The 26781-nt window shown below is 50.7% G+C and overlaps 1 protein-coding gene across 5 annotated transcripts in view; it reads left to right on the top strand.

The window, feature by feature from the left end:
• The window catches only part of DVL1 (dishevelled segment polarity protein 1), a 71390-nt gene that overhangs the window by 5959 nt on the left and 38650 nt on the right, over positions 1–26781 (top strand). For 4 of the 5 annotated variants that reach the window (XR_006416197.1, XM_044445279.1, XM_044445281.1 and 1 more), the window contains exon 2: positions 21267–21336. Coding sequence is in view for 4 of the 5 variants with exons in the window: in XM_044445279.1 (XP_044301214.1) it covers positions 21267–21336 (70 nt within the window). In the remaining variant the exon portion in view is untranslated. Of the gene's footprint in view, positions 1–21266; positions 21337–21360; positions 21449–26781 lie in introns of those variants that run through there. The other variant, XM_044445280.1, reaches the window with a different exon arrangement.

Genomic DNA, 26781 nt, shown 5'->3' with positions numbered 1-26781 from the left:
GGAAGGACTGTTGCTCTTTGCTGACGCAACTGCCCCCAACCCAGAGCCCTCCCAAATGTGTTGGGCTACAGTTCCCACTATCCACACCCGACCCAGCTGCCGGTGGGCAGAACGCATGCCAGGGAACCGGCAAGGCAATGTGGTCTAGTGGTTAGAGGTTTAAGCTGGGGACCAGGGAGATCCTGTTCTGGCCCCTGACTCATCCTAATCTACCTCATAGGGTTGTTGTGAGGATGAAAATGCAGAAGCAGAGGCCTGTGTAAGCCACCTCGGGGCTCCTTGCAAGGGACAAAAGGCAGGATATAAAGATGATTTCTTTAAAAATGAAGAAGATAAAGGAATATCCCTTGGTGAAGAGGAGAAATGCTGAAGTGCCCCCATTAGGGAAAACGCAGTTGGGATTCTTTGGCGTACAGATGGGTGTAACCACCATAATCCCCACGCAACACAGGTGTTCTGGCTGGGGGTGATGGGAGTTGTAGTCCACCTGAAGAGCACTAAGCTGAGGCAGGCTGGCTCACCTGGATTCACCGCAGCTCTCCGGGACACTGAGCAGAGAAATGCCTCTTCCGTTCCCGACTTCCGGACCCCTTTATCTTTTGCTGGAGACCCCGGGAATCGAACCAGAGACCTCCCTGCACAAAGCAGGTTCGAGCCGCATCCGTTCCAGCCAAAGCCGCTTTCCCCTCCACCCACACAAGCCGCCGGGTGCTTGGGAACATTTGGATGCCTGCCCACGAGCGACTCATCCTCTTCCCCTTGCCTTTTCCATGGCTGCGATTCCGTCATCCTGCCGGCCCCCAGCACCGCCCCCCCCAGGAAGAGGGTCAAGAGGGAGAAGGCCCCCTTGCTGACTGGCTCACTGGCATGAGCCAGCTGCAATGGCTTTTCTCCTCTTTGCATATGCTTTCATGTGTGTTTTTTAGACTCAGCTGGATCACAGCTTCTGCATCTCCTCTGTGTGTGTGTGTGTGTGTGTGTGTGTGTGTGTGTGTGTGTGTGAAGTTCTCTGCCTCTGACACCTCCCCCTCCTTTTGCAAACCGGAGGAATTGCAAGCATCTTGACGAATCCGCAGAACTAAACTCGCCTCTTGCATTGCTCAGTTTCTTCTGGAGAAAGATATTGCAGAAGGAGGCTGGGTGGAAACGCTTTCCAGAAGTGGATTCTGCCTGCAACAGGGTTCTGCTTTTTTGTTGACAAGTAATTCTGAACAGCTCGCATGAAGGAAATGTCTCTGTAGACAAGATTACCTTCCCAGGAATGTCTGAAAAGCTATCAGGACATAAGCGTTCTGTTGCATCAGAGTCCGGTCCAACTGGTCCCACGGTGGCCAGTCAGCTGCCCATGGGATCTCCGAAGCAGGACAGGGGTGTAAGCAGCTGGGAGGCACAGGCACTCTGCCTCTGACAGGAGAATCATAAGGACTAGTAGCCATCCATATCACACCACCTGCCACTTAGGCAGGAGTTGCGTCCTGAGACCAGAAATTGGAAACCATGGGCCCATGGTCCAAATCTGTCCTGCGGATCTTTCCGGGTGTTCCGATCCTCTCGGACTTGAAGTACTTGGACAATGAAGACCTGAACCCCTTGTGGGAACCAGCTCCTCCAGCACAATTTCCATCAGGTTTTAATTTTTCCTCTACTCCAGTTATTCTGTCTTGTGTCCTCTTCCGATCACAATTTTTTCAATCCACATGAAACCCTGTATGTGTTTTCTTGTGCAAATCGGCACACCTTTTGCACATGGTACCCTGCCCCTGAATAAAATCTCTTAGATGTTATAAACTTCTTGCATGTATTTCTTCAAATGCAGCCCCCCATAAATGCCATAGCTAATTTATTTATTTATTTAAAACATTTCTGTGCCGCCCCCATCGCAACAAAGCTTCGGGGCGGCTCACAACAAAAACAAAATCATACAAAAATTTATACACTAAAAATATTAAAATATTAATTTGAAAACATTTAAATGTTTTAAAACTGAAATGAACATTTCAGTGCATTTTGGTTTAGAAGACACTACTTGAGCATGAAACTCTGCTGGATGACTTTGGGCCCGGCACTTTTCTAGCCTACCTTGCAGGGTTGTTGTGAGGGTAAAATTTATTGATCAAAGCAAAGGAGGAAAAAAAACTCAGGAAAGGATATTTGCTTTGCTCAGTGTGTTTCAGAAAACATCTCTTTGCTTCATCAAGGGATGCTTGGCTTTTTTTCAGATCTATTGATGGAAGAGTCCTTGAGCATTTTAACATATAGAAGATACATATAGAAGCAAGGGGCGGCATAGAAATGTTTTAATAAATAAATAAAATAAATACTAGAAAGGTTTTTTCTCAATAAATCTGAAAAAAGACATGATCTCTGAATGAAGGAAAAAAATGGTTTCAGAAAAGCCCTGGGAAACATCTTTCTAGGTACCCGAGAATTTTTCCCCTCTTTTGTTTTCATGATACATGAGTCTTTGTTTTTCAGAGGGCTGTGTGAGGGAAATAGGGGGAATATTAATATTGCTAAGAATAATAGTACTTGGAGCTTGTGTTTGCAGCAAGCGAAGGCCACTCAACTCCCGCTCCCCCTTCTCACAAGTGGGAGCTTGGAAAGCCGGATTCTCTTAAATTTCTAATTAGCTGCCGGATTACAGTCTGCCGTTAAACTACTGACTTGGGAGCAACTGTAAAAAATGGGATTTCCTTTGCGACGGTCGGGGGTATTGCTGGGGTGCTGGTGACCTTCAGCTGGCGGCGGCAAGACCGAAGGGGTAGGCTAGCGATATGCTCTTTATCTGCTGCAACAGGGGTCTTCGGAGGGGCTTGGGGGGATCCCCTCCCCACAACGCGCCCACTTGCCTTCTGGGGACGTGGTGCGGTTGACCTTGAGTAGCTGCCGTCCCCCTGCCCTGAATTCTGGCAGGATGGCCTTCCTCCAGAGCAAACTAAACTGAAAACCCACCTGGGCCAAGGAGTGTCTCTCCCAGGTAAGTGGGGGCGGGGTTGTGGCCAGAAGCCACCAGAAGGGGAATGCCAGTCCAACCTGTGTCCTCTTGGTGGGGGCGACAGGGTGTGTCGGGCAGGATTTCATCAGGCTGCTGCACTGCCGGTTAAGCTGCTAGTCCTCAGGACTCTGTTCCCCTGTTGCTGAGGAGCAAGGCCAGGAGGGTTTCTCTGGCACTGGCATCCAGCTTGTGGCTTTCCCATGGGGCACGGTGTGTGAACAGAGCCCTGGACTAGGAGAACCTCTGGCCCGATCCTGCACTCATACGGGCAAGCCAGCACACGGTCAGGATGCAGGCAAGGAACAACCGTCACTGGTGTTGGAGTCCCGGCTCATGCTCTGGGCCAGGCACAGCCTCTCAGCTCAACCTCGCAGGGTTGTTGTGGCATTATGACCATGGGGAGCAGAATTCTGTAAGGCGCCTTGAGTTCCCTGTGAAGGAAAAAGCAGGATATAATAAATAAAATGCGCTGGACAGAGTGTCTCTGTTGATGAGAACCACGTGTCTTGCATCCTTCGCCTAGAATTATTGGGGGTGCCCATGGGAGCGACACGGCGTCACTGAATTGGTGCGACCTGAAGTGTTGTGTGTTGTGTACTTTGGCTTCAGGGAGCATCTGACAAGCTTCTGCGTATCCCCCCCCCCCCTTTCCTCTTTGCCCCCTGCTTGGAAACAAGCAAGCTGGGCACTGGCACTTGGAAATTCGCGTCCAACTTTCCGGCTCATGCGCGCAGCCAGGCAGAGTCTCCTGGAACACATTTATTAAAAAGAATAAATAAGATTAGCCTCTGACTTTGCCCTGGCAGGCGGTAATTCGATTAATGCCGCTGTGCCATCTTCCGGGCGGCTTCGCCGTGGACCTTGCTCTTGGCGCCGTTACAGGATAGGTGCGCAGAACCGTCGTTTGGCAAGGGGGGGGGCTTCCTGCCCCTTCCACCAAGCCATTTTTTAAACAAGCTTTTGTGTCCAGAAAGCAAGCAATATTCTTGTGTCCCCCCTTCTTTTCGTTTTCGTTTTGTTTCGCAGGGTGCAGGGTAGGTGGAAAGCAGTTCTGTCCGGATCTGATTTAGCAATCGTGCTGTAAGGGCCTAGTCTTTTTCCTGGATCTTCCTGGAACAATAACCCAGAGTAGCAACGGATAAAACTGGCAGCTTGAGAACTGACTGTGAAGTTGAGCATGTTCCCAGCCGGGAATGATCGGGTGTTGAAGTGCAGCTATTTCGCGATGTCAGACGCTCGCCTTTTGTCATCTTTTTAGCCAGAAACTTGGCTGGGGCGCTGCAGCTCTGGGGTTCGGGGCAAGTCGGCGCGACTGACTGAAAGGCGCAGTTGTTACTCAATGATTATTGCCTTCCGTTTGAAGCGCTCCCTTCTCCCTTATGTAAGGAAGCCAGAGTGGCTTAGAGAATCGGCGGTGCTTTTGCGTGTGGAGGAACCGGAGAGGCACAACGTAATGGAGTTTCCTGGAAGAGAGCACGGCTGGCTGGCTGGCTGGCTGGCTCCTGGAGCAGCTTGGTCCACGCTGCAGCATTTTCTTGCAGACCCGACTTGCTCCTCGGAAGCGGCCAGGGGGGATGACGTGGGGGGCGGGGATCGGGGCCGCAGTGCGTGGTGTGGGGCTTACAGGGCCGGAGGAAAGCTGGCCTCTTGCGCAGGACTGGGGTTCTCGGGCTTCGCGCCGGGACTGCCTTGTGCGTGCGCCGTTCCGAGTGGCGCTTGTTTTAGCAGGCCTTAAGTAAGCACTCGAACCAAGGAAACAGCCCGGCCGTTCTGGGCGAGGTCCATTCTTTCATTGCACGCTAATGCTATGAAAACACGGCGAGGAGACCTGGAACGCAGAGCGCCTTTCCTGTGGTTTGTGCTTTGAGGGAAGGCATGTTAGCAAAACAGATTAATTATGGCGCTCCAGGCTGCGCGCTTGCCCCTCGGAGGAAGCCTGCAGCCAGCCACGTTTAAAAAAATATTATTTTTTCCTTTTTTTTTGCAAGAGGTGGAAGCCTGCATCGAAGCGAGGGGGACTGAAGAAGGCAGCTTCTGCCATGTGGGCGTTTTGACTGCAGCTCCTCTCTGCCCCAGGTAGCATAACAAAAGACTGGACAGGATGGGATTTGTAGTCAAGATGGGTTGCCTACCCCTGCTTTACCTGATAGTCACCCTCAACGCTACCTGATAGGTTGTAAAAACTTACCTGCCATTCCGCAAGGCAAAGGCACGCCCTCCGTGCTGTCTCCGTGAATCTTTGTGTTTGACCTTTCAAGTTCTCTCCAAGATGCATCGTTCTGTGTTGCCTTGGTATCCTTTAACTGTGCTGTGGGACCTCACATGGTTAACTGCGCCTCCGTGCATCAGGGCATCCCTGCATGCAGAAAGCTAGCAGCTCGTGGTGACTTTTCTTCTTGGCTTGCTAGTTTTCTGCTTGCAGGCATTTTGTTGTGTGCATCTGGGGAGGATTCCCGGTAGGGACATGGGAAACTGCTCGTCAAACTACTGTGATTACAGCCACCGGGGTCTCCGAATAGGGGGCTTTCCCAGCCATGCACAGCGGGTGCTGGGCTTTGAACCCAGAACCTTTCGCTGCGTTAGGGCCAGCTTTCTCTTGCAGAACCTGGGCACAAGTGGATTCCTTCTAGGAAAATTCTTGCTCGTATAGCTAAGTGGAGCCTCTGTTTTCAGAAGCAGATTATCTCTGTATCAACCGTAGCCATAAAGAAGAGCTGTTGCCTTCATGCACTGCTTGAGGACTAGCCCCTTGGAGGGCATTTGGGTGGAAACGGGGCACGGATGAGCAAGAAAAATCTTTGGTCTGATCCAGAAGGACTCTTCTCGTAGGAAGCCTCTCTTTTTGGGAGGTGTGGGCTGAGCCTGGGAATGGGAACTCTGTTGATGAACTTAGGGTATTCTCCAACGCTTAGTAGAGGAGGGTGTGGAAGAGACCACCTGTTGCGTGTGGTGCTTGAAGCTTTTGCCTGCAGGGACCGGAAAAATGTCTCCCCCTGCCTGTGTGCATGGTATGTCTTTTCCCACCCTGCAGCGGAGGGAAAAAACATCTTCCTCTTTGTGTGTTTCTCTCTCTCACGAGCCTCCTTGAGTTGGGACCAGTCCGACAGTGAGGCCAGGAGAAAGATGAGGCCAGGCCAGTGTGTGCTGCTGAGAATCCACCCCCGGATTTTTCTGCAGGGAGACATCTTCATGGGTTCTTCCCCCCACTTACATGGGAGCTTTGGAATGGTCGAACTGGAAGGGACCTGAGAGATCATCTAGTCCATCCAATGCAGGCGTCTCCAACGTGGCTGATGCCGCCGTTGATGCGCCCACATCGTCTCTTATGAGGCCCCAGGGTGTTCTGTCCCTCCTGCGTTTTATTTCTTAATTAAAAACCCTACTCTTGTTCTTCCAGGCTTTTCCCAGCTGCTAATTAAATTAGTCATTTTCTCCTGGTTAGGGTTCTTTCCAGACTGGGTGCCCATAAACCATGGGCCCTGGAAAACACACAGGTGGCTGATTCTGCATCTCAGAATGCAAAGGAAAGACGCTGTGGAATTGCCAAGGTGCGAGTATTTTGTAGGCTGGGTCTCTTCTACTCCCTGGCTCCTGGAAGGTGTACCCATACCTGTCTCCCGGGTTGATCATGAAGCCTTGGAAATCCACCAGGGATTCCTCAGCTGGATGCAGGTGGCAGGAGGCAATTCTTGCCTAGCTCCAAGCTCTGAGTGCTTTTTTGATCGTACAACTTTAAAAAAAAACCCTGCAGTGGCGTGCTGGATTCTGCATAGAGACTATGAGGCCGCCTCCCTCTGCGTTATGGTCATTGCACCTGCTACGATTAAACCTTTGCAACAGGATTTCAAGATTAATATTTTAAATGTGATTTTAATACTCATGCCTTAGTGTGATTTAAATAGTTATAAACTGCTTCGGGAGTGTGTTATACTTAGCGTTCTCTAAATATTTCAAATCACAATTAAAATTAAAAGATGGTCTCCGAGGCCCACCCCCAAATTGTCTGACTTCTCACCTTGTCTTGCCTTCGGGGTGTGGATGCTTCGGTCCTCTGACTTGCCACCCTCCAGATATTTGGGTCCTGGGTGCCTGTCGGTCCCAGCCACCAAGGCTGGTGGTCAGGAGTGCTGGGGATTGTAGTCCAATGCTTCAGCAGGCACCAGCTTGGGAAACCTGGGTCTTTCCGTGTTTGGAGTCACAGACTGTTTCCAAGTGCAAAATCCTTGGAGTTTGTCCTTCATCCCTTGGAAGCAAGCCTTGCCTGGCTGCTGGAAGAAACTTGGGGGGGCGGGGGGTGCCAAGCACCCTTTCCCATCCTTCCCTACACTGCACTGTGGGGTATTGAGTGTTATGGCTGGTTTTGGACCTGGGCGGATAGGTCTTGAGGGGACTTGCCTCTGTTCTGAAGCCCAGGTTTCCTTCCTCTCTTTCCCTCCTCCAGCACAGCTCCTGAATTCCTGAAATATCAGAGCAAAGCAGGACACGAGGAAAGTAAGATGCCCAAGTAATCCTCTGAGCATGTGCAGTTTTGCACTTTAAACTCAGCTCAGTTGTTGCACAACAACAGAAATAAAGCCTCTCGCTTCTGCTGTCTGGGGGCTCAGCATGTTTACTTGATGCTCAGTGCGGCCACTTTGATGCAGAAAAGGATGATAACTTTTTCAAGGCAAGCTATGCCCACCCAACTGGCTGACCCCTACTGTGAAAACACAACTGGACACATGGCTGTCCAGATGTTTTGGATCCCTCCCCATTGGCTGTGTGGGCTGTAGGCCTGAACATCTGGAAGGCACATCCAGAGCATCTGTGTGCTCACCCATGTCCTCAAACAGGCCTGAAATGATCGTTTTATCATTGACTCTGTCTCCAGTAGGCTGAAAATCACAACCTAATTCGAGGTGTGGGAACGCCTAGGCCTTTCTTGCTCTTCGGGAACTCAATTTGGGGTGCCTCTGCTGACAGCCCGAAATGGGGGCGGAAGGTTAGGGTGGCCCTTCACGTCTGGCCTGGAAGTCTGGGGAAGCTGGCCTGCAGCCATCACGAAGTGCGTCTGGTTTTAAAGCCATGTTGTACTTTAGCTTGGAAGAAAATTGGTATTGATTTCTTTCCTTTTTTCGGGCTGTTGCTCGAATGGCCAATTTCCTAATGACTCAGGGGCATCGAGAGGGGTGTGGTGGTAATGTTGTTCTGTTTGTTTTACATCTCCACGAATTTCTGTCCGGTGTCTCCGTCTCCAGCAAGGTGTGATTGACACATCTACCTGTCCATCAGCGGGGGGGGGGGGGGGGGGGGGGGAGAGCATTTGCCCCTGGTCCTTTCTCCCTCCTTCCTCAATTTCTCTTCCATCTGTTTTTTGGATGTGCTTTTAGCAGGGTGTGTCACCAAAACATATTCGACGAATGGCCGCAGCGAGCTTTCTCCTCAAATTTATCCACCCCACTTAAAAAGCCATCCAGGGGGAGTTGTTTGACTGCCCCTTTACCTCTGTTGTGGGGCAGCCTGCCCTCAGGGGAATGGGGTGGATAAACCCCCTCCCCCAGGTTTTAGGGTGCACTAAGGCAGACCCCAGTCCTTGGGGAGGCAGGCGGGCACAATTTTTTCCTTTCTGAGAGCTGCACGACTTTGCCCAAAGATTCTCCTGTTTCGAGAAAGGGCTCGTCCAGCCCTGCTGAGCCAGGACCACGTGCTCTTCCAAAATGTAAAATCAAAAAGGACAGCTGCCGACCTCCGCGGTAAGAGGGACCTGGGAAAGTTCCCAGCGAACACAGATGAGGCCAGGGTTTGCTGCTTCAGGGACCGAGGTCCCTGCTTTGTGGATGAGCGTGGTTATTATCGGAGGCATTGGGCTGGGGTGGGGGCACATCAAAGCAAGCTTGGCTTCTTCTTGCTGAGATGCCAGCTCCAGCTTTGTGTGTTCAGGAATTTCAGCTTCGTGGGAAGGACACACAGGACTCGGGGAGAGGCGCCGTGGTCTTTGGCTTGGCCCTGTCCGCTCCAAGCGTCTCCCGGCTACACAAGGCTTTCTGTTTTCGGTTTGGACACATCAACACGTATCCACTGCTGGCAATTAATCGAACCAGACAAGTAGTGAGCAAACACAGAGGGTCTTGTTGTGCGCGAGGAAGGAGGAACCGCATGCCCTCAGTTCAACCCGTGCGGAGACCCCGACCTGGCCAGATCCCCGTCGAGTGACCTTGACTCTTTTGGGTCAAATCCGCTCGTCGTGTGGGGAGCAGCTTGTGGGTCCTGGGCTGCGCGGGGCCCTCGCTGCGCCAGTTTTCAGGCAAAAAGTCATCTGTTGTAGTTGTTGCGATGCAGGTGCAAGCTGCTGAGTCCCCAGCAGAATCGGGCCCAGAGGTTAAATGCTTGAGAACCTCAGAGGACTGGCTGAAGCTCCCGGGCGAGCCAGGAAGCCGCTCTGCAGCCCGATGCGACCCGCAGGAGCACCGGGGAAAGCGTGTTCCTTCTGTGTGCTTCCTCTCCAAGCAAACATTCTTCTTGCTCTGCGGGAATTTTGCAGGAAGCATCCGTGAGCCACCGCCTGCCTCTTGAGCCCTGTGCTTCCCTCGGCTGGGGAAGGGTCCAGGGCACCCTTGCGCGTTGTGGGGCGCTGCAGCGTCCCCCATGGGGAAGCCGCAAGGGACGGAGGGCCCAATCGGGGGAGCGGGAGACGCCCCCACCCAGCATGAATGCCTTTTAATGCCGTGGCACTTGCTGCCCCGTGGTGGATTCCTGCCATTGTCTGCGTGCATTCTGGAAAAGTTTCCGTTTTATCCAGCTGAGTTTCGACAAGTTTGGTGGCGTCAGAAGTTTATTTTGGGTGCATGTGATGTGGAGACGGCGGCGGGCAGGGGAGAAAAGCCACACGTAAAGGGCATTTTCCCTCCGTACGTAGGCGGTGCTTCGCTTCGCTGCCGGAGCACGGCTGCAGAAAGCCGGAGAAAGGCTTTGACGCGATGTGGAAGGATGTTTAAACAAAGGTCTTAATTGGAGAGGGGCCACTGAGGCTCGGCGTTGGCCAGGCGAAGGCGTCTCTGACCCAGTTGGTTTGACGAGCCGATGGAAAACGGCTCCCCCGTGACAGCTTTGGGGCTGCGATTAGTTGTGACAGATGCGAATCCGTCACCGCCACCCTCCAAGACACACGCTGTTTGGGGCTGGGGGAATAAGGCCTTCCCTCGTTATTCCTGGCTGTAGGCAAGCTCGGCCTTTGGTAGTCCATTGTGATTCGGGGGTCACTGCCTGTGCCACCCCAGTGCCCTGCTCCTGATCCAAAGTGGGGGTGTCCTCCAGCTTGGTTGCATGCAGGCTGGGGACTGACTCCCATTTCGGCGGGGCTCCCTATCCATTGCAGCTTTTACTTTGAGCTGGGCAGGAGTGAACCGTGGTGGGGAACCCATTTTGGGGGTGGGGTTCCGTAGCAAGGATGCTGCTGGCCCCACTTCAGTGGGGGTCCCCATCCAGTGCAGCCTTCCCTTTGCGCTTCAGGGGAGCTCTCCATGGTTTTGAAGTCGCCCCCCCAAATAGGTTCAGCATCTTGGAGCACTCTGGGTAGCTCCTGGGTTGCTCAAACCAAGCTTTTAGTGCTCAGGGCTCTCCAGGAATGTGGGAATCATCGGGTTCTCCTAGCCGTGGGGTTGGGGCAGGTAGCCCTGGGTGTTTGAAGCCCGCTTTAAAAAAAGAGAACAGGTTTTCCGCCGAGAAAGGGCGGATTGCCTCCAAAGGGTCAGTAGGGGGAAGTCCTGCCCCAGCTGGGCTTCAAGGGTCCCTGGCCGCTTCTCTCCGCCTTCACGTGCGAGCAAGCACGTGTGTGAATAGAGGGGCTCTGTCGCATGCCCCTTGTGGAGCGAAACGGGGAAAAGGAGGCACGGCACCCGTGGACCGTCTCTCAGCTCGGGGGGCGGGGGCGGGGGGAATGGCCTCAGTGCAAAATCCTGCATCCGCCGAGCCCTCATCCCTGAGGCCTGGAGTCGTGGTGAGGCCGTGCAGTTTTCCAGAAATGCCAGAAATGTTGGAGACTCCCTTTGCTTCTCCACGGGTCTGTCTGCCATCTACACAAGGTGATTCGGAGCTGCTGAGTCAGCGGCCAACGGCTTTGGAGAGAGCGAGGCCTACCGGTTCTCCCTGAGTTAGCCAACCCAGTTCGGGACTATACCACATCAGGCTTGATGGCCTTTCAGTATCTGCACCCACACTTTTGTGATTGCGGGGAGAAGTTTTGTGGAGCATTGTCTTTTCAAGGCACGAGCCTCAAGAAACCACTTGATTTTGTCCTAACCTCTCCTCTCCGTCGTACGATTCTCAAGCTGGTCTGAAGATATTTTTTCCCCAGTTTGGTTGCACTGGGGTTTTTTCTTGTTAAATGTTCTTCTGACCCACCAAGATGAAAGATCTTAGCAGGCTGCCGGCAAAACCGACGCTGACTTTTTAACGTGCCTCGACAAGCAAGGCGAGGCGGCCAACTTGCGTGCTCTGGGACTCGGGAAAAGCCGGTTCGGCTTTCGAGTTGGGCGAGAGGCGAATAAAAACGCAGTTGATTTGATTTGATCGTGTTTTTAAAGGGTGCAATGAATCACCAGCACCCCGAGAGACTTTTAGGGCAATTTGCTAACAGGAGAGGCAGAAAAGGGCAAATGAAATGCTACTGCTGCGGAAATGAAATTAATAATGGGAGCAGAATTTAAATTTTGCAAGGGCCTGAACAGGAGGGCGTGGGAGGTGAAGGGTTATTCTTTGATAGGGCTTGAGTGCCGTCCCGCCACCACACCCAGGTGGTGGCTGCATTCCCACGAGGCTAAAAAATGGAGTCTTAAGCAGTCGTTAGAACGTTCCTGACAGCTGGCTGTGTTGATGGGAGTTGTAGTCTGTTGATGGTGCTTGAGGATAAGATTTTGATCTTGCCTTTTTTTTTTCCTGTCCAGCGAGGAGCTTGCAGCGGCCAATAGGGTTTTCTTTATTTCTTCTTTTTGTCTTCACAACAACCCTGTGAGGTAGGATGGGTTGAGAGGCAGTGACTGGCCCTGAGGTGACCCGGTGAGCTTTGTGGCTGCGTGGGGGGCTGCACCCTGGATCTTCTGAGTCCCAAGCCCCTCGTGAGGCCACTCTGCCGCACTGCCTTTCCCAACAACCCCGCGAGGTAGGTTAGGGTGAGAGTAGCAACTGGCCAGCTTGCTGAATCTCAGTCCAACCCTGTTACCACTTCACAGTACTGACTTTTGCAATATTTTACTTTCTTTAAACGTTTTATTTGCAAATTTCGGCATGTATTCCATGCAAAATGCTATCTCCTTGGGATTTCGAGGTGCTTGAAGGTACGGGTTTATGCATGAGAAACTGAGAAAAGGCTTTTAGTGAAATCTGCAGTGGTCAAAACTCTCTATTCCCTAGTGCTGATGGGCGCTAGGATCCCCTTGGACTGCAACTCCCATCATCCCAAGGCAGCAGACCAGTTGACGGGGATTGTGGGAGTTGTGACCCAAAAACAGAGGGTGCCAGATTGCATGCACCTACATTAGGCTGAGTTTGGGATAGGCCAGAATGAAGTTGGGTTTCAAGCGAAACCAGCCGGTGACCACCCACCCGCGATCAGGCGAGACATGAAAGGAGCTTTGGGAGATCTTATGGGAAGAAGGAAGCTCTCCAGATGTTTTGGCTCGTAGCTCCCAGCACTCCCGGCCATCATGGTCAGAAATGCGGGAAGTCCGAAACATCTGGAGGTCTACTTTTTGCCTCCCCCGTTGCAGATGAAACATCCCAAAGAACAGCGCTTGGGTGCGGTGCCTGGATGGCAAACTGCCTCCGTACCGTCCGTGTCAGAGCAGCAAAAGAGCAGCGGCAAAAACTCCCGTTTAGAGTCGACCTGGAAAAACTGACCTTGTTTGACACAAGGGGAAATGAGGGCTGTGCTCCACCGCAGAACGAAAGGTGGATTTATGAGTATTAATTACCCGGGGAAAGTAACGGCGGTGTATTTTCGTCCTCGGGGGACTGTTTGCGTGTGCGGTGCCTCTCTCTTTTTCTTGGCGTTTGGCGTTTTGCGGAGGGGTGTGAGCTTTCGTGGCTCGATATTTGAGGTGCTTGTGCCGACGATGGTGATAACGGCTGCTGGAAGGTGTGCCTGGTGTGAAAGTGGCCTGTGGCAGCTTTTTAATAAGCACACGGCTTTTTGCTTTTCTGCTCCCCTCAAACTTTGAGTGCCTCTTGGGATCTTCTGTTTTGCAAATTAGGTGTATCTGGCAGCTGTCAAGTGTACCTTAAATGACTCCCAGGGAGAATAAGGCCAAACCAAACGGCCCAGTAGAACTAGGCAAGGCAGGAATGTGCGTTTACACCATCGCAAACTCTTGCCAAAGGAATCTTCTTGGTAGTTTTCACAATGCAAGTTGGCAGAAGGATCCCGCCTCTGGCCCGTGTGCCGCTTCTGCGGAGCCATGGGAAGTCCATATTCTCAGATCTGAGGCTGGGGATTGTACTTCAACCTCGGAACTGGAAATGAGAATTCTGTTTCTCCGGCTTGGCGATCCTGCGAGATCGGTTGAGTGTACAGGGTGCCTGGGATTGGGAATGAATTACAGCATCTGGTCCCTCCAGATGTTGAAGGACTAATTCCATCCCCCAACCCATTGCCATGTTGGCTGGGGCTGATGGGAGTTTGAGTTTAACAACACCTGCAGGGTCCATCTATTACGATACGCTCTTGCATTAGCCTGCAGTGCTCATTAGCTGCTCTGCTGAGTTAAGTATGCTGCACAGGGTGGGCATGTCGTGAGCGGAGCCGGGGGTCAGACTAGATGGCCCGGGAGACCCCTTCTGGCTCGCTCTGCTTCTCTGTTTCTAAGTACCCATCCCTTGGAGCCATTACAGTTCAAGTATTTTACCTGATTCGGTTGTACAGCGCAGCCTTCCTTCTGTTGAAGTTAAACACTGGAGAATCCCGAATTTCTGTGGATGAACTACAAATAATCTGGCAGTTTCCCATGGCATCTCGTTCGGTGCTGAAAGCTTCTCCCACATTTTTCCTATCATTCTCATTGTCTAAGAGAAAAGGAATTGTTTGACAGATGGTGCTCCACAGCAAAGAAAAATTTGGAGAAATTCTCACAGGCTGGGCTGGGGGTTCTTGTGTGTACCCCACTTACGAGAGACACACAAGTGTCCTGTTTTGCATCGTGCTGTTCTCTCTCGGTCCCCTGCAACCTCCTTGGCTTCCTACACTTCCATTAAAACCAGGGAGGGTAAGATTCCTCCCAGAGGGCTTTTCCTGATGGGCATCATGGGGCTGATGAGGGAAGGAGCGTTGCAATGAAAAGAAAAATACATGTACAGCATTCCCGGACACCTGGCAGTGGTTAGAGAAATAGACAAGAGAGCATCTTAAGAAAGAAAGTGGAAATGATGCCTCTTTTGTAGGGGAGAAATCTTTGTGGGAATTGGAGGGAAGCCTTTCAAAGAATGTTAGTTAGATGCCTTCCCCAAAGCTGGACGCACTGGTATCTGCATTGTGGCAGATGTATTTTCGGGGGGGGGGTCACCTGCCAACCCCATGGATCCTTTGAGAGCATCCCCCAAAGGAAAGTTACGCAAACAAAGAAAAACTGCTTTAATTCCAGCTGGTGCTGAGCCCTATGCAGGAGAAATTTCTCCTCTCCCTGGAAAAAAAAGCTCGTTGAAATTGTGCCCCCAGGTTCTGTCCTCATGAATAACTTAGAAAATTTCAAGGGACCATTTCAACACAAAGGCAAAGCTTACTATCCCCACATTAGAACAGGCAACTTTACGCGGAACCCAGCTGCTCTACTAGGTTGTCTTCTGAGCGGAAGGAAGCAAGCACAAGACAGAGGCATACATTTATTATTTTATTTATTAAACATTTTTATGCCGCTCCATTCGCCGAAGCCTCGGGGCGGCTTACAACAATGCATGCAGAGCCGCAGCGGGGGGGACTCCTCTGGAGGAGGCACTTTTGCTGAGTGGACCAGCCACCCCTGCAGAAACGCAGGAGGGTGGCACCTTCTCTGGAGTGTGTGTGCTTTGCGGGAGGATAGCACAAGAACAGTGGATCATGCAGAGAAGCACCGGGTGAACTCCTCCAAGTTAGGGAGGGGGGCTCAGCCTGTTGGTGCAGCTGCAGCAAAGGTCTTTCAGCACCGCGCCTTCCTCTGTGATGGAGCTACCGGTCCATAGGGGATGTTCCAGTATCCCGTCGGAATTCACAGGCTCACGGACTGGATGAGGAAGGCAACTGCTCTGCTTTCAGATCAGGATCGGCGCAAGAGATGCTCTGGTTTTGCTTTCCCTCTTTGCATCTGTGGCTCAGTTTTATGCCAAGGCCGGTCTTCCCCGTTCCAAAGCTCGCTTTCCCTAGGGGCTTGCGAAGCTTGCAGATTTTTCCCTGGATTACTCCCGCCACATGAAATGGCGAATCACAACCCTGCCGTCTTCCCCTCCCATGCTTTTTCCAGGAATCACTCTAGATGCTAAAAAAGAGAGAGAAACTATGCACCCAAAACTGCCCTCAAGCTGCCACACTAAAGAGAGAGCTGGCTTTGAGCAAAGTGCATTCTTTGGTGTGTCTTATATCATCCAAGGTTTCGTCCTGTCTTGCTCGTTAGCTCTGCGGGGCATTGGGGTTGAATTAGGAACCTGACGGGTAGCTTTAGGAGCTCTCCATGGGTTCAGAATGTGTTTTGTGAATTGGGCACAGCAGAAGAGGGGCTCAAACTGCTGGGCGGCACGGGGGAGCCATGGCAGAGGGAGGGAAATGCTTCGCCCTCGGATGCCACGACTCGTTTTTTCAGATCTTGAGTAGCAGCAAAATTGGACCCTGCCAATGGCTGTGAGAATCGCAGATCTGGGAAAATGCAAGTTCATATCAACATGCACATGGTGGGCATGTCGTGAGCGGAGCCGGGGGTCAGACTAGATGGCCCGGGAGGACCCTTCTGACTCGCTCTGCTTCTCTGTGTTCCAGAAGGAGCAACTGTTCCCTCATTAAGCCGCCCAAGTTTCGCAGTCATTGGCTCCACCTCTGCAGCAGGATGTATGGGGTAGGCAGGGTCTTTTTGGTGGTGGTGCCGCCTTCATGGAAGTGCATTTCCAGCTCTAAAATCTCTATCATCTTCCATTCTGTTTTATGCAAAATTCAGAAGCAGTTTTGTGTACTTTTCTCTGAATGCCTGCCAGGGAAAGACTCACTGAGTGCAGCGAGGAAAAATTATTATTGTTGTTATGCTCTTCGAGGTTTGCCAGATTCTGAATTTAAAACCTGTTGAAACTGCTGTGTTGAATTTCCAGGTGTTGCTGTATGTTCTGGTTCTTCTTCTGCAGAAGAATCTGGAGGTGATCTTATGACATCATGATATTTGATGCCCCCAAAAACACCCATGTGGGGACATCCCCCACCTGGTCATACCCCAAATCCTTTGAAACTGAACGAATGAATCAGGAATTGGCACCCAGTCAAGTTGGTGGCCTCCAGCATTGTCAGTGCTTGGGGATTATGGAAGCTGTAGTCCAGCACACAGGCTTCCGTTGCTCATCCAGCATGCAAGCCAGAAAAATCCCCCGTTCTTCACCACCACTGTGGGATTTCTTCGCAACTCTGGATGGGCACCTGGTCTAGGTGACCTTTGGGTTCGGCGTCTTATGGCAGCCTCGCTTGGTCTTTTCCTGGTGAGGCTTGCCAGGCCAAAAATAGCAAATGCTTTCCGTCTCTGAATAAAAACAAAGGCAAACCCTTTATTATTATTATTTTAAATATCTCCTAAAGGAGGCAAGCTGTAATTTCTTTGGCTCACAGAGGATGTGAGCCGTTGTTTCGAAATTACAACGCTGAGTTCTGCATGAAAGGAAGCTTCTCTCTCGTTCTGATTTTGCTTTCCCTCCTGTTGGTAGTGCTTGTTCTCCGACTTCTTTGTTAGAAGGAATGATTTCCTAAATGCAGAAGAGCCATGGATGGGCCTAGGAGTCCCTAGGAATGGCCTTTCCAAGCACAGCTTGGAGGGGCAGAATGATCTTATGGGGTGTCTTAGCTTGATCGTTTATGGACATTTTGTATGTCTGCTTCTATAGGAGGAACATGGTGCGTGGAAATGCTATTGCACGGTTGCAAACGGAAAGGACTTTGAATGACCAAGGATGTTACCTCTATAAGCATTACTGAAATAGTTTTTAGGGAGTTGATACCTCTTGGCACCTCCCAAGAGCTGAAGCTTTCTGGGTGCTTTGCAGCTTTTAAAATCATAAAATTCCTCCCAGTAAAGCCCAAAAGCTGAAAACTATGGGCTAAACCCAAAATGAGAATAAAAACTGTAATGGAACGGAGCTTCAGTGCATGGATTTTAAAATACGGCAACAGATTAAAAACCAGAAACCGGAAGTTGAAAATGGGGGGCTTTGTATAGCATTTGCTGTATTCTAAAAGATTGACGGGTCTCTCCCTAAATTCTTATTGCTAGTAACTTTAGTCTTGGGGTGGGTTTAGACATCACAACAAATCATGGTGTTTCTGGGTTTTTTTACCGTTGTGTTGTCGTATTTATGTATTTACTGGATTTTTATCTCACATCAATAACCAGAAAGTTACTTGTTGTCCAAATTGTATTTCTGTATGTTAAGTTTGGTCTTTAGAAACCACAATAAGAAACAATAGCTTGTTTTGTGGTTTCTCTGGACCACCATGGCTTGCTTGCTTGTTTGAACCACCATGGTCCTGTTAGGGTACCACAGAGTACTTTGGAAAGAGTGGCAGCTGCAGGAGCCACTCTAGCCATCCGGACTCTATATGCAGACCAGTGAGGAACAGAGAGGTGACTGGGGCAGGGAATGATGAACCTTTGGATTGAATTCCAGGTGCAGTGGCTGGTGGGGATGTGCCAGCAGTGAGAGGACTGAGTGGGGAGGATAGAAACCGGGGTGACATAGAAACTACTTGCTGGTCTGTCAGGTAGATCATGGTGACACGTCCCACAGAGCATGGTAACCACACATGATTATTTGATCAACTTAGACGGAAAGTTGCCGGGACTTTGGGCCCAGCTTCTTGCCTTGGGTTCGTCTCCCCTTTCCCGTTGGCTCTGCCTGCCGCTGGGATCCCGCACTAGAACGTCTTCACACTAAGGACACTACGAAAAAATAGAAAAAGAGGAGCATCGTGCATGGCTTTGCGGAAAGAAGCACTTGCCTTTGGAAAAAAGAAAATGCAATCACATGTTAGAGAGAGAGAGAGAGAGAGAAAGAGAGAAGGTCACGGCCCCAGCTTGGCTCGGAAAGGTTGAAGTTTTGAACCCGTTCCTTGGCCTTCCTGGAATCTCTGTGCAACCCTTGTCCAAAAACTGGAGCTATTTCAAGCACTGCATGTTTCCGCAGCGTCCAGTTGCTCCCATGGGGGGACGCAAGCAGAACCAGACCTTCCACTGGGGCTTAGCCGTTAAAGAAACAAGTGCCAGAAGGTTCCATTTTTCTGCTGTTGGGGCAGCTGCAAAACAGACGCAGCCAAACCGCAATTGCACAGGTTATTTGGTGACGATAAAGCAAAGTCAGGGGAGAGCATGCGTGCCACCGCCTCTTGCAAGAGGAACCAAGTCAAATTATGAACGCAATGTAAATAACAAGAACACCATAATTTGTTTTGTTTATTTATTAACATATATTTATAGGCTGCCTAGAATTTCTGAAGCCTCCCGAGGTGGCTTACGATGTAAAACATACTAGCAGAGTAAAAACACTTGAAAACTCAATTAAAACACAATGAATTGAACATGTATAAAAACAATTTAAAAGGGTCACAGCATAGACGCGAAATGTTTAAAACATTTCTAAGAAGATATTTCTCTAAAAAAATAATTAATTGGGGGAGTTCCGGAGGAGCTGCTTCTGCCCACCAAGGGTCTGAGTTTTGTGCCCAGGCACCATGCAGAGAGACAGTATTATTTTTTTATAAACCGTATCATTTTGTATAAACCGCTTTCCCTCTGGATAGGAAACAGAAACATAGAAACGTAGCGAGTCGGAAGGGGTCTCCCAGGCCATCTAGTCTGACCCCTGGCTCCAGCCAGCTCTGCTCACCACATGCCCACCATGTGCGCGTCCAGCCTGTCCTTGAACACCCGCACCGATGTGGCCTCAACGACCTCCCGTGGAAGCCATTCCACACCCTCGGGGTCCTGACTGTCAGGAAGTGCTTCCTGGCATCCAAATGGAACCTGGGTTCCCTGAGCTTTGCTCCATTGGGGTGCGTCCTGCCTTCCTCTGCAGGGGAGAACAGGTCTCTACCCACCTCCGTGTGACGCCCCCTCACATATCTGCATGTCGCCAACATATCCCCTTGGAGTCTCCTCTTCTCCAGGCTGAAGAGACCCAGTTCCCTCAGTTTCACCTCATACGGCATCCCCTGCAAACCGGCCACCAACCTTGTGGCCCTACGCTGCACTGACTCCAACCTGGCTATCTACTTTCTGTAATGAAGGGCCCAAAACTGAGCACAATACTCCAGTTGCGGGCGCACCAGAGTCGTGTAGAGTGGTAGTAATTCCTCTCTCGATCTGGAAGCCACACTTCTGGCCATGCAACCAAGGGTGGCGTTCGCCCTCTTGACCACCGCATCACACGGCTGACGCATGTTTAGCCTGCAGTCGACCAGCACCCCGAGGTCCCTTTCACAAGCGTTTCTTTCCAGCCACTTGTCCCCTGACCTGTACTTACGACACCCATTCCTGTGCCCCAAGTGCAAGACCTGGCACTTATCCACACTGAATGCCATCCTGTTGTCTCCTGCCCGCTTCCATCGTCTGTCCGTTGAGCCTCTCTGAAGGAGTGGATTGGCTTCTGTCTGCGTGTTCATGGGGCCGTGGCTGCCACACTCATTTTCTAAGTCTCCCTGGCCCGGAAATGGGACAGCAGAGCGATGTGAGGACTCCATGGCACTCGGAGGGGTTGGGAAGAGCTGCTGGAGGAAACCTTTTTATTTAGGATGGTGCCGGAACACTCTTTGATTCATGGAAATGGCTCCTCTGGGCTTCCTCTTTTAATTATACGAGAGCTTTGCTCTTTGAAAGCAATACTGATTTTTTAAAAAATGGAAACCCAACATTTTAGATAAGGGGTGATGGATTCCCCTTGCTTTCTCTTTTTCTTTTTCTTCCCCTTTCTCTCTTTTTCTCTTTGTCCATCTCTTTCGCTTGCTGTTTTCCTCTCCTTTCTCATTCTCTTTCTTTTATCCTCTTTATCCTTTTTCTCTTTTCTTTCTCTCTCTCTCTCTCTCTCTCTCTCTCTCTCTCTCTATATATATATATATATATATATATATATGTGAATAGGAAGAGACAAATCTTTCCCTTATTCTTTTCTCTTGCGTGTAATAAAAATCCCCACTTTTGTAGGATCTCAGAAGAATGACAGCCAGTTTCAGTTATTAAAGTTTGTTTTCTCAGGGACCCTCCTCAGACTGCCTTGCTTATGTACTGCCGTTTTTCTCTTTCGGCCTTGCCTGGTTTGATGCATCCCGTTTTATTCTTGGAGTAACAATTCCCTGAACCTGGTTTGACCTTGGATTGCTTTCTGTGCTGAAAGGCTGAACTGCAGTTTGGAATGGAAGATTTGCGTTCCCTGGTCTGGATCCCTGGCTCTACAGGCTGGTTGGGGATGATGGAGGGTGTAATCCAGCACACATGGAAAGCACAGGGCTGGGATGGCTGGAGGGCAGGATCTTGCCCCCTGAACTTTTTGAATTTGGGGTGCATTTTGTGAGGAAGTCATATTTAAATATGTTAGAAGGATCCCCTGGTCCAGTTTCAATGCACCGACCCAAAATGTTTTTTTAAAACCAGCGATATTGTAAACGTGACGGAGCTTGTGGGCTGGTGAGAGGTATAGAAATATAATAATAACCACGTAGAGAGCCATGTTGAGTATTTAAAGCTCATCTTTGCCAGCTGTCCAAAGGACATGGCCACGAAGACTACCCCAATCTCCCTGAGAACAAATTGCACAAGGAGGGGCCACTGAAGAGAAGGCCATGCTGTGAGAACCTGTGAGAGCACACCAAGTAAACTTCTCCAGGACACAGGACCGTGCAGCGTTGTTGAGGGGACGAAATACAGAGGAGGAAGATTAAATTTGCTTTCTTAGGTTCCTTGCCAAAGAACGTGGAATATTTGTTAATTAAGTGGGCCTAGCTAGCTTGCCCTTTTGAGCTGCTCTCCTTGTGAGGAAGCTGTGCAGCACCAACTCCTGATGTATTCCATGTTTCTTTCTCTTTTTTCTTCTTCCCCAGGGTGGTGAAGGAAGAGATCTCGGACGACAATGCAAAACTGCCTTGCTTCAATGGGCGCGTCGTGTCCTGGGTAGGTTACGTCAGTTCTCATCATTTTCGGCTGCTCCAGGCCCTCGCGGTTCGTGGCTGCAGGTTTTCGTGCATTTAATGCGTGCAGAGAAGGGGAAATTCTGGCTGCAATGGTAACTTAAGCTCCTGCGGAAGAAGGGCTATTGCTGGGGGGTTTGGAAACTTCCTTTGTGCAGGTCGGGGATCCCTCATCTCCAGGGAGGGCTCCAAAAGCCATGTTGAAACCCCTGCATTTGGGAGACCCCTGATCAGATGCCCTGTCTTTACAGATTTGTAAGGCCAAGTTCATATCCGTACATGTAGATGTGCAGATATAAGACTGATGCTTTTTGCTGCAGACTAAACCAGCTGTTCTTTGGTCTGTGGAGGAAATTGAGGCAGCCTGTGAATTTGGGGAGGCCACAGGCTCAAATTCGAGGGAAGATCGACCCGTTTGTGGTTTGTGCATGAATTCGGCCTTTGTGTGAACTCGGTGAGCTTGCATAAATTTAAGAAGCTGCTGCAAATCAAAGGGGCTCCCTAAATTCACAAGTTCCCAAAATCTACACAAAAAAACCTCCTTGAATTCCTTCCACAGACTAAAGCAGGGCCGATTCGCGCTCCTGCAGAAATTCGCCCAAGCCGCGAAACATGCATCTCTTTAGGAAATCTGTGCGAATTTAGGAATTCTGCGCAGACCAAATGTAGGCATGGGCTCAGCAATTTATTAATGTTTTTGATGGACTTGTGTTTGCCTTCAAAGTTGTAAATGGGGCATGTTTGCGAATTTCTACAATGGGCCGAATTAGCCCCTCTTTGGTCCACGGAGAGAATCTAAGGACGTGTGTGAATTCAGGGGAAACTTGGCGAAGTGTGGGAGAGTCTGTGTGGATTTGGGGGACTTGTGTGAATTCAGGAAATTGACAGAAATCAAATGGGGAGAATTTGCAGGAAATTCAAGCTCACCCACTGCTTTCACATTTGCACGTTTTTGCAACTATGGAAGAGTGGAATTGGGAACGGATTGCACAGTGCACTAATATTGAGCGAATCTTGGGCACATTCACCGTTTCTTGTTTGCCAGTCCTTCCTTCCTTGTCCTCTTGGATGATAGTGGCCTTCCTTTTCTTAGCAATATGTAGGTGGCCACCCTCAAGGTTGGGGTTCTGGGGAAAGGTAAGTGGACACATATTTGCACACGTGTGTGTATGAGAGACAGCGAAATAGAGAGAGTGTCCAGGCCTTCTGGAAGACGGCCTGTGGTTGCAACGAAAGGGGCGCCCATGGAGGCATTCAAGGTTTGGTGTTTATTTTTTAACTTGTTTAGGGTTTACCACTGTGTTTTGCTCCTAGGGAACTGCAGAGTGTCTCTCCTTGGTTTTTTATGGCTTGTGAATGGGTTGCGGTAACCCAGCGCAAGGCGTTATGGTTCCCAGGGCTGACGCTCAGGGTAACACGTCCTTCTGCTGGCCAAGGGCAGATTTACCTCAAATCCACAAACTTTGCAGGTGTGTGCACACAGACAGAATAATTTCTCTAAGATAGGTAGCTATGCCGTTTATTTATTATTATTTGTCTGTTGCTTAGGTCTAAAGCTTCCAAGGAGCGTGCACAATTCAGAGGTGTAAAACTGTGTGTCAGTGCATTAGATCAAGGCCTGCATCAAGCAGGCAGCGGAAGACCCTGCCATTTAAAATGATAAATCCCTAAAACCAGAAAAGGAGGAATGGTCACCACATCGAAATGCTGAAAGTGTGGATTGAAAAAGGCTAAAGGCAGAATTCTAAGCCTGGTTAGACAGAAAAAGAGCCCGATAGCAACGTAGGACTTAATTATTTGCACCCTGAATTTCAAAAGGTGTGTCCCACATTGGTGGTTCTAGTCCTCCTTGAGGAAACGTGTTTGCCATTTTGAAGCTAATTTATGAGTTGAGAACTGGCCTGTTTGCTTTTTGAAGAGGGTAACTTTTTGGTACTGGGGTTTTATTCTAACAGGGGAGTTGGGGGGAAATATCCATTCTTGCTGGTCCTGAGTCGAAAGGAGAAGCAGGGATAAAAAGTTCCTTCACCTCTTTGATAGGATGCAAATTTTGATGCTGGAGCTGGGAGGGGGAGGGACTGCCTGAAAGGGGGGAGAGGGCAAATACTCGCCCATTCAGAGTGGGGGCAGGACTGTCCTGGCTCCTAGTGGGCTTTGCCAGATTCCGTTAGCTGCATAATGTTGTGACATCAAGACATTTAATTAGCATGATTCCCAGGAAGGGCTGGGAATATGCCCAGGAGGAAAACCAACAAAATAAAATAAAATCCCCCAAAGTCAGCAGCCTAGAGGGAAAATTCAGCCAGCGGAGAGGGATGGAAAGAAACTGACCATGTAATTTCAGGGGATGGCTCAGCATCAGTCTCAGTTTCTAAGAGCGTGTGGTGGCTTTCGTTATATTTTAAATTCACAGCTCACTACTTTGAGTTTGTCAAAGTCACCTGCATGTTGAGCTTATTTCAGGCCATTTAGGATACAATCCTGTGCACATTTAAGCACAGAAAGATCCTACTAGGGTAGGAATTTTCTGCTTGAAAATATACCCTTAAGTGAATAAACTCATGAATAGGCAGATTAGACTGCCTATCGTCTCAGTTCTGCTTTTACATCTCTGTGGCAGGCCCTCTCCGGGGCAAAAATCCCCAATCCTTTTACCAGTGCAAATGGAACTCTTCCAGGTCACCCCACCTTGGTTAGGGGGTGCCTGTACTTGGGGGGCTCCCCCCATCTGTTGTGGAATGGATTGTGCCTTTATTTTTTCCTTACTGGATCTCACTGTGGTCCAGTCTTGTGTCTGGACACGGGGGACATGGGTGCTGACCATGGTTGGCTGCAGGGCCCCTTCTAACCATCATTCATTGTGGTTTAGAGCGAACCGTGGTTCATGAAAGATGCGAACCGTGGTTAACTCAGAAAAGGAAATTCATATGCAGAACGGGGTGGGTGAAATAAGCAACAAGGCCTTCCTGGTCTCCGGACCGTGGCTAGGAGAATAGATCAAGCTAGGCATGTTGCTGATTTTTTAAAAAATGGCATTGATTATTGTTAAAATGGTATCACTTATTTATTTGTTCTTTATTTATTTACAACATTTTTACGCTGCCCCCATCGCAACGAAGCCTTGGGGCGGCTCACAACAGGATGCAAAGTACATAAATACATAAATAATAACAATTTAAAAAATTGTTAATTAAGATGGTGCGGCTCTGCATTTTCTTGCCGGTTTCTCTAGAGGAGAGGCAGGAGGAATTATCAAAATGTCAACATGGCATCTTCCATGTCCCAATTTTGCGATTGTCCTGTGGATCTGACTCTGATACCCGCTATGGTTGTTTGCCACTGAGCGTTGGAGTCTGTTTCAGTCCCTTGGGGCGAGACTTGTGCTTGCTGCTGACAACGCGCGCGCGCGCACACACACACACACACACACACACACACACACACACACACACACACACAGAGATTCCGCCCCCCATGCCCCAAACAAGCACGGGTTCTTTGCGGACGCCCTGCCTCGCATCCTGGTTTTACCTCGGCCGCTGTTTTCCGCTCTCCGGATAAAGGGAGGGAAGGGGGCAAACAGACTGGTAGGCTCCATGTGAGCCCCCGTCCTCGGGCCCCTCCCCTCCCCATGCCCCCTTTTCTCCCCCCAGGGTCCAATTTGCAACCTCAGTGGGGCAGCCAGAGCTGGTCATTCAGTGCCAGCTGCAAGAGGCTGGGGTGGAGAGCTTGGCCTTTGATGCCCGGCCGGCCCAATCTCAGGATTTTGGAACTGGGCCTCTGGATAATCCTCCTCTCTCACCCCAACCATGTTGGAAGCCCATCTGATTGTCAATGGGCTGAATAGCTAAGGTGGGCCTGATCCCGGAAAGCGAGTTTTAAGGCTTAAGGAGGAAGAGAGCTTAACACGCAACCCCATGTCTGTCTAGACAAAGAGGAAATAAAACAAAAAGAGGGCTTTCTCTGCCCAAATATGCAAGGGAGTTGATGCTCAATCCTCCCATTTCTTTCCTGAAATTGGACCTCCGGGATCAGCACTGCCTCGACAGGCAGCCCCCGTTCCATTCGGGAGGCTGATGGGGACGGTGTGGATTTCGATCACTGCCTCATCGCCCTGGAAACGTTCTGTCGCTGGCGGAACGGATCCCCCTGCCCCTGTGCCAGGTCTGGAGCTGAGCGAGCGCTGGCACATGGGCTGGGCTGTGCGCATGGAGCTGCTCACCGCGGACACGCTTCCATTCAGTTTTTGAGAGAGGTTACGACATGACGAGAACGGTCTTTGGGGAACCGGCTGATTGGCTGCCTTCGGGTTGGCACAGTTCCCGATTGGCCCGTGGTGATGTCATGCTTTCCTCCGACAATGGCCCCCTAACGAGGATGGCAAAGGAGCACCCCGTGAGACGAGCCATCCTCGTTGTGTCCGTGGGGACTTCCCAGGCACCAGGGGCTTGCCGAGAACGACATGTCGATTTCTTTAAAAATCCGTTCCACCTGCGTCTCCCTGAGAGGCGCCACGTGGAGGTGCTGGCTGAAGTTCCCGGCAGCCCAGCGCTGAATGGCAGAGAACGTCGAGTGCATCTCTCTTCGTTGCATGAAGTGGGCTAGCTAATCTGGGCCGGGGAGGCGGGATGGACCCCCCTCGGCCCGTCTAACCTGCTGCTGCTTATTCTGGCTGGGAGCAACGAGAACTCGCATTGGCTGCTGCCGGGAGCCCGGTCCTCTCCTCCTCGCCCCAAAACTCCAAACACTGGAGCGTCTCTTTGCAAAACGGATTGCTTATTGGCAGCTGCAAGGGAAAGTGATGCTCTAAGCTCCCCGGTGAGCCGGAAGATATGCTTCTGAGCATACTAAGAGTGTCTGTTGGATCCAAACTGGGGACTTCTCCCCAAAAGCCTTTCCTTTCAGTAACCCGGGGTGAACCGTGCTGTTGTAGGGCCAGTCAATGGTGCCGAGGCGAGTCCTCAGCTCATACCTCCTGACTCCAGGGCAGGGCAAGGGCTTGTCCTTTGATCCCCCTCGTTCCTTCCGGAACTTTCCCTCTGTCCTGGTCAGCCTGGGAACCTGAGGAGTGCCTCAAGGACCTGAGCTTCTGCCTCCTCTCCCAGAACTCCTACCCCTGCCTCAAGCTCCCATTTCCTGTCCCTTTGACCCTCCCCGGTGTGGGTCCCACTCACAGTCTCCCGAGAGGCAAGAGGGTCACGGCTGGCCCAGTGAAACGCCTCGTTGTTTGTATGACGCTGAAGAGCATCCGTCAGCCCTCCTGCAGCGTCACGCCAGGGATCCGTCCGCCTGTTCCCAGGGCCTGCTGCCCCATGGGACACCCCCCCCCGCTGGAGGGGAGTGCCCTCCTGCCCACGCTCCCCACAGCCCACTCCTCCGGCCATCAGAGGTGGTCCAGTGCCTTCAGCACCAGCAGCCCAAGGGTGGC

This window comes from Varanus komodoensis, unplaced genomic scaffold, assembly GCF_004798865.1.
Source record: "Varanus komodoensis strain SLA01 unplaced genomic scaffold, ASM479886v1 scaffold48, whole genome shotgun sequence".
NCBI classification, from domain to species: domain Eukaryota; kingdom Metazoa; phylum Chordata; class Lepidosauria; order Squamata; family Varanidae; genus Varanus; species Varanus komodoensis.
The sequence above is the reverse complement of the archived record's forward strand: the minus strand, read 5'-3'. Positions and strand labels throughout refer to the sequence as shown.